The 8,072-nt window shown below is 36.7% G+C and overlaps 1 protein-coding gene and 1 long non-coding RNA gene across 2 annotated transcripts; both read left to right on the forward strand.

Moving 5' to 3' along the window:
- Positions 1-352: 352 nt before the first annotated feature.
- LOC145423508 (uncharacterized) lies at positions 353-2,087 on the forward strand. The gene is made up of 3 exons (XR_013904564.1): positions 353-741; positions 908-1,084; positions 1,274-2,087. It is a non-coding gene; the product is annotated as an uncharacterized LOC145423508 (long non-coding RNA).
- Positions 2,088-3,545: 1,458 nt separating this feature from the next.
- On the forward strand, positions 3,546-5,568 carry LOC145423507 (uncharacterized). The gene is made up of 5 exons (XM_080296108.1): positions 3,546-4,120; positions 4,198-4,332; positions 4,489-4,566; positions 4,748-4,902; positions 5,139-5,568. Exons 1-5 carry the CDS (start codon positions 4,039-4,041, stop codon positions 5,253-5,255), a joined length of 567 nt encoding a protein of 188 aa, XP_080152234.1. The 5' UTR covers positions 3,546-4,038; the 3' UTR covers positions 5,256-5,568.
- The last annotated feature ends 2,504 nt before the right edge of the window (positions 5,569-8,072 follow it).

Consider the following 8,072-nt stretch of genomic DNA (forward strand, 5'->3'; position numbering starts at 1 on the left):
TTTATAATCTAAACTTGGGAAACTCAAATAAAATATTGATTAAAAACGGTTACAACTTGAATTTATAAAAAGCCACTTTGTAAAAATTATGTTATATACACATGTGGTGGTTCAGACATTTCTAAAACAAGGCAAATAATTCTTATGTGTACTGCCTTACCAGGGTGTTTAATATAAATTTAATGATGCACATAAACAAAACTAAAAATATACAACTAAGTGATATCAATCGTTTGGAATAACCAATAGTAATAGAGCTATTCACATGTTATGTGATGTTAGTTAGCCACTGTAGCTAGCAGCCAAATGGCTCGGTAGCTAGCTAGCTAGCTAGCATTATACTCACCTTCATGTCTAACTGCTGACGTCGTTGGCTTAGTGCAATCTAGATCATCCAGTCTCTGCTTTTTGTATCTCTTCGAACGTGTGCTAACTGTGTAAGTCGCAGACGCACACAAATTTTTATCTTCTGCTCCATCCATGGTGCAGCAACTTGAACGAGCGCCTTCAGTGTGTCTGTTCGTGCCCCTTTGGCTTGACCTTCCAGAGCGCTCCACTGCCTGTCGCGCTCTGAGAGGAGGGGCTTTCCTTAATAAAGTTAACTGTGATTGGATGGTTGTATAAGCTCCTCTGCGTTTAAATTAAATTTGTTTTCCCTCCCTTTGGCAGCAGAACATATTTTTTTAGCATGAATCCAGCGGGTTAGATCTACATAACAAAGTCGGAGATACATTATAACAGGTGAGACAATCCTCTTTTTTGCGTGGGACTATTTTTGATTATAGGGCTTGTTTTATATAGCATGTGAAGTTCTTTAACTCTGAACCGATTTGCACTAGACTCCCATAGAGTATTTTACGGTGTTTCGAGGTGATAATAAAATAAATTACTCATTTTTTCCCACCAGAATGTCTCTGGGAATGAGATTGCGCGCCAGAATAGAAGGAAAACAAACTAAATATAAGGCACTAAGGCTCATTAAATGGCTGCAGAAGAAACACCTGCTAAAAAAGAAGCTTAGATGTCCTGTTTGTCACCATAAGATGAAAATGATTTCCGTGGTGAAGAAAGACCAATATATGTGGTATGTATAATGCATGATAATGTAGTGCATGTAGTAAATATAACAAAATATTTCGGTTATCAATGCAAGAGGGAGCATTAACCTCTTTTCATTATTATTTTCTTCATACTTAATTTTGTGATTATCTTTTCAATTAATGCTCTTGTTTAAAGGTCCATTTCTTTACTTAACTCATTTGTATGTTCTCAGGTGCTGCAAAAGAGCAAGTCATAGGAAAGTTTCCAGAACAATTAGAACTAGCTCCCTCTTTGAGAAATCAAAAACATCTCTTTTCAGTTGGATGAAGTTCATTTACAGGTATATGTAGATGTAGACATTAATAGCAATGCACCTTTCATAATTGAACACCAATACGAGACTTGTGAAATAAAATTAGGGCCTCAGTAAGTAATAATTGCCTCAATTTCTATCACAGATTTTCACAAGGGCTCAGGCTCAGACAAATAGATATGATCGATGATGAAGTGGCTGGCAGCTCCAGAACACTAAGTAGCATGGCAAGACACATTCGACATGTTTGTATACGTGCAATTAAAAGACACAGAATAAACAATGGACACCGTCTTGGTGGTGACAGAGAATTTGTGGTTATAGATGAAAGATGTCTCCGTCATCAGTGAAAGGTTGGTAAACTCTCAGACAGGTTTGTTAGAATCAATGCAGATCTGAATGTGTCCTCTAAACATGGAAACCTTTACCATAAGTAAAAAAAATTAGTAGAAGCAACCATCTTTTTGAATGTTTCTTTGTAGATATTCTGTTTAATTTTATTCTTTTTGTTTTCAGTATGCACGTGGACGCTTTGGAAATGCATGGAAAAGGAAGAAATGGGTATTTGGAATGATGGGAATTAAAGACAAAAGGCGAAGGCTCGTGTTAAAACTTGTTGAAAAACGATCAAGGCGCCACCTTGTTCCTCTGATCAGACAGCATGCTAAGTTGGGTAGTGCCATTATCAGTGATGAGTGGAGAGCCTACAAGAATGTTTTGACAAACATAGGGTACAGACATTACACTGTAAATCACAGCAGGTGGTTTGAATCAGAATCAGAATCAGAATACTTTATTGATCCCTGGGGGAAATTATTTTTTGTTACAGTGCTCCATTTTGTAGATCCTCAATCTGGCAGTCATACACAGCATATCGAAAGGGCTTGGATGACCATCAAAGGACATGTCCGTAGATTAAGGAAATCGCACTGAGAAGTTGCTGGAGGAACACCTGATGGTTCTTGAGTGGTCATCTTGGCTTGGTTCGCGACACCCTGATGGACCACTGGGACGCTTATTTAAGGACATACAAAAAATATTTCCAGTTTGAACCAGTCTGGCATGAACTTTTTTTGGAGTGGGTGACTGTTTGGTGTTTTAAAAAACACATTTAATGTTACATGTGTTACTCTTACAATACATTGCCATTTTTGACAGTAGTTAAATGTTATTTCAAGCACTGATTGTAATTTAGGTCTAAGTGTTATAAATGGTGACATTATACATTTAAGACTCACTTTAGGCAATTATAAATGTTTATTAGTGATTAATAAATGTTGACATGTTTTAAACTTTACGACAAAGCTATCTTTTGTCATTTATAAATGTTTATTAGTGATTAATAAATGGTGTTATGCTTTACACTTTACAATAAGGCTCCCATTTGGCATTTATAAATGTTTATTAGTGATTAATAAATGTTGACATGTTTTAAACTTTACGACAAAGCTATCTTTTGTCATTTATAAATGTTTATTAGTGATTAATAAATGGTGTTATGCTTTACACTTTACAATAAGGCTCCCATTTGGCAATTATAAATGTTTATTAGTCCTTAATAAATGTTGACATGTTTTAAACTTTACGACAAAGCTATCTTTTGTCATTTATAAATGTTTAGTAGTCATAAATAAATGGTGTCATGCTTTACACTTTACAATAAGGCTCCCATTTGGCATTTATAAATATTTATTATTCATTAATAAATGGTTTTATGCTTTACACTTTACAACAAAGCTCCGATTGATAGTTGTGGATATTTATAATGCATTTCTGAAGTACAATTTTCTATGATAAAAAATATGTTTACAAATGCTGATTGTGCTTACAGGATAGTAACTTAGTCTGAAATGTTTAATATAGCAACTCTAGATGAAATATATAGGTGAACACATTTGGCTCACTATTTGGCAAGAAACCGGTCAGTTTTTTTCCTCTTTCTCACCCTTAACTAATGCATAATAAACCATTAATAATGGTTTATAAAGCATTTACAGATTAATTAATAATATAGCTATAAACTATTTATTAGCATCTATAAGGGGAGCCTTATTGTAAAGTGGTACCGTTATTTATATATATATATTCAGTTACATGGATGCACAAGTAAAATATAAAGTTAACTAACTAGCACTACATGTGTTTTCTGTATGTTATGCTGATTTGGAGATAGCAGCTAGGCTAATACTAGTCAAAAGTTAGCTAACTTACTTATCTTACTGTATTTTAAGATACACATTTCAAGTTGTCAATGAAAACGTTTATTTCTATTTCTTAATTTTAACACCAACGTTTAATTTAACGTTAGCTAACTACAGTAATATTCTGTTTAGACTCATGGTAATGGCCGTATTTAACCAAAGAGAGGTGCAGCCTGCACTGATGAGATGTTGAGGTACCATTAACATCAGTTAGTTAGTCCTGCTGCACACTGAGACATGCACACAACCCTGTCTCCAGAACTGTAAAGACAAGGACACAGCAAACATGCAGTCACATTGTCTGCTAAACCAGCCTAGCTAAATAGATTTTAAGCAATATTTAGTGTGGACAGGCTAACTCAATGTAAGACAGTGTTCGTTGATTAAGTTATACACAGTTTACATAGAGTTACCATAAACAACCTCTTCTTCTTGTGTTGTGTTTCATAGTAGTAAAGGTATTTTTTTCCGTAGGTGGCCAAGATGTTGATAAAAGTAAAACACAGAGAGACAAAGAAATATGCAAAATTGGAAGAAGTCAGCTTCACAGATTTTGTGAGAGCAGGTAAGTTATGGTTTGTACTAAGTCATTAAAGAAGAAATGATAATGTTGTTATTAACTAAGTGATGATTTTACTTCAGTGCAGCAGAAGTTTCTCATACCAGAAAATGCAGCACTGAAAGTCACGGATGAGCAGGGTATAGAGGTGGATGAGGATATCTTTCCTGAACTTGCAGCAGTCAAAGAGGTGTGTTTTGTCATCTATACAGCTGAAGGTAAGTAAATATATGCTCTGATAGATTTTGAAGGATTTGATTTGTACAGTTACTCTTAAATAAACATTTTTAATTTGTCTAATATCCTGTGGTAACAATCACAAAATGCTGTTTTCATGGCTCAACAGTAAGTTGGATTTATCACATGCATTTCAGACATCCTGGAAACACAATCATCCAAGAAGCTGCGTGACTGCTCAGACCTAACACACTATGTGACACTCACACCTTGTGGTATGTAAATTGTATATTACCATAATAAAATACAAAATAACCATCTGTTCTCCTGGGAGAAAGTATAATTTAATCAAACCGTGCAATTTACTGGCCCTGTGTGCATAAATGGTATCTTTGTTGTGTTGTGTTTTTGATTGTATATACCTTGTATTCTAATATTTTTATTTGTCACCCTCAGATTTGACTGTCCTGAAGCAACATGTGGAAGAGCCCTCCTCTCCAAGTCTAACAGATACATTGTCTGTCTCAACCACCAGCAGTCAGAGCAGTGACACAAGTGATGCCGGACTTCAAATGGTTCAGCCTCTATTGGACAGCATACATGAAAGAAATGTAGATACAGTACTTAATTGACTTATACTTGACTCTTTAGTTGCCATTACTTGAAAAAGCTTAAACACGAAGATAAAACAGATTAGAGAAAAATAACTTAATATAGTATTTCATGTAGTTTGCTCTGCAACTGTAGTGTGTAATAAGACTTGCTCTCTCTCTCTCGCTCTCTCTCTGTTTTTGTTATGCATGTTAACCATGAAACGTGTTTCCATGATCAGTGTCCTGCTTTTCAGGTAAATGAAACCATTTTTAAGAAGATACTGGTCCTAGAAAGGGAGAAAGTAAGACATTTCAAATGTTTTGATGCCCAAATGTCATATGGGTGTGATTCACAATTTTATGTTCTGTGAGAGAGTTGCATTACTTAATTTGTTGGCTTGATGGAGACTTTACAGAGTCTTCCTCACGTTAACACTGCATTACAAGAAGTGCTTATTCTGTAGTCATTTTTTTCCTTTAATTCTGTTTTTTTTTTTCTTTTCGCCCAATGTTAGGCCTTTCTGACCTCAACTGTTTAGCTGCCAATAATGGTGGATATTATGCTATTACAGTACTGTTACACAGAATGTATGTTAATCCATGCAGCATTCATATTTGAATATGTTATTTTTGATAAATAAAATCCATACATTCATAATAATCACTATTGTGTTTTTGTAGTAATTTGCACCAAAAACCTAAAACTTTTTTCAATTGATGAGTAACACTACAAAAGAGTTAATATCAAACTTAACTCTAGTTATGAGTTAAATTTTACTCTATATGGTAGTAGAAATTTCACTCCGTGAGAGTTTAGTTTTAACTCCTATAAAGAGTTGAAAAATCAACTCCTGGAAAAGAGTTACTCTAACTCTGCACTAGAGTTCATTCGATGGTCACGCATGTACACTCAAATGTAGTTAATCTGAACTCCCTGAGAGTTTATTCCAAAGACCAGAATTTGCTGTGCAGATAATATTACATCTGTGAGATGATTACTGGTCATTTTTTCTCTAATGATAAAAATTTTATTTGTGAAGAAGTTCATGAAGTCATTACTAGTTAATGTTAAAGGGATTGTTGGCTCAAAAGAGCTCTTACTTTTTGTCAGCCTGGCTACAGTGCTGAAGAGAAACCTGGGGTTGTTCTTATTTTCTTCAATCAGTGATGAATAGTAAGATGTTCTGGCTTTGCGGAGGGCTTTCTTATAAAGCAGCAAACTTTTTCTCCAGGCTAAATGATGATCCTCTAAATTTGTGACACGCCATTTCCTCTCCAGATTACGAGTCATCTGCTTTAGGGTATGTGCAGCCTTGACTCACTCCGGTTTTCACTGCAAATAGGTTGGTCGGTCAGTTTTCTATTGTGGATGATCTGGCAGGACGAGTCTTCATAAAGCTGTTGGATGATGAGCTTCTACGGAATTCCGTAGTGCTGCATCAGTTTCCACATGGTCTCCCTGTCAACGCTGTCGAAGGTTTTTTCAAAGTCGACGAAGATTGTGTACAAGGGAGACTGCCATTCAATAGACTGCTCAATGATGATGCGCAGAGTGGCGATGTGGTCTGTACATGATCTATCTTGTCTAAATCCTGCCTGCTCTGATCTCAGTCTCTTGTCCAATGCCTCCTTCAGTCTCTCTAAGATGATTCTGGTCAACACCTTGCTTGGTATGGACAGCAGCATAATTCCTCGCCAGTTGCCACACTGGGATAGGTCGCCTTTCTTGGGGAGCTTCACCAGGTACCCACACTGCTTCATTAGTCTGCACCAATTCAAAAGTAACAAGTTAAACAGAATGTGAACTAAGTCAGAAATGGAAAAATGTGTGAAATAAAACAGCTACATGTTCAGCTCCCATCTCCTCACAAAGTGGTGTAACAGTCACGCTTTAAGGGGTCTTTTTTTAATGAAATTCACCATGATGGCAACAACGTCGGTTAACAGTGTTGAGTTCAGGGTTAATCTGCCTCAATGTGTATGCAGTGCGTCCATTGCACATTTGGTGAGACTCTCTTGAGAAGTGCCTGCAACCCCTTCTTTCTCTGCCATAGTTTGTGCACCATCCGTACAAATTCTTACACAATTCTCCCATTTAAGGCCACGTTCTGTAAGATAACAGTCAAGAAACATAAAGAGCTCATCAGCGTCGCTCTTCTTGGGACACGTACAAAACAACAAATCGTCACACAGAGACTCTGACATGAAGAAGCACACATAAGCAATTAACAACAGTCTTTATTGCTGTCCACAGCCCGTCAATTAGTTATTCTTCGATGTCACTTGAAATATCACATATCCAGCTTGCAACTGCATCATCAGAGAGAGGTACGGCCTTTATTTTGCAGCACTTGTCTAATTGAGCGTAGTTGACACCATATCTAAAGCTGCGGGGAGTATTAGCTCCTCAGCTATCGTGTGTGGTTTCTTGCTCTGAGCAATTCTGTATGCAAAATTTTTGTGTTATTTATCATGCTCTTATGTGAAGTGTCTGATGTATTTTTGTCTCATAGGCGATCAAGGTGCGCTTTTCCTCAATGATGGACAATAAAGAAGCTCTCCTGGCTGCAGTCACTTTGCCTAAATTTAAGTTACGCTGGACCAGAGAAGAAGAGAAAAAAAGACATGGTTAGGGCAATGCTTACTACAGAGGGTTGTCTCTTGAAGACCAACAACCTGCTCAGGATCACAAGAACCCTGCTGACTCCACTGATGACTTTTTTTCATTTGAGGAGGACAACTGTACCTACTCTGCTGAAACAGAGGTGATGGAATATTTGAAATCTGCTGGGTCTGAGCTGGGTGTTCTTAGCCAGTTTCCCAGGATTAAGACCATTTCACTGAGGTACAACAGAGCCACACCATCAAGCGCACCAGTCGAAAGGCTTTTTAGCCTCAGCAATCTTGTGCTTACACCCAGAAGGAACAGACTGTCAAGTGAACGCTTTGAGAGACTTACATTAATGAGATACAACAACATTTTCAAAAACAAGACAGCTAAGTAGTACAACAAGGTTTTGGAAAACATGAGTGCATACAGCATGCAGGAAATATGGTGCTCATTGGTTTGAGAAAGTTTCAGAGGAATTCTGTTTGTTAACCAAATGTCAGAGTTAACTTCACTTTGTTGAAACACATGACATGATTACATACATTATGTATGAATATGTTACTCATTGCTTTGAAAA

The sequence above is a fragment of the Astatotilapia calliptera genome, chromosome 22 (genome assembly GCF_964374335.1).
Source record: "Astatotilapia calliptera chromosome 22, fAstCal68.1, whole genome shotgun sequence".
In the NCBI taxonomy this organism is placed as follows: Eukaryota; Metazoa; Chordata; class Actinopteri; order Cichliformes; family Cichlidae; genus Astatotilapia; species Astatotilapia calliptera.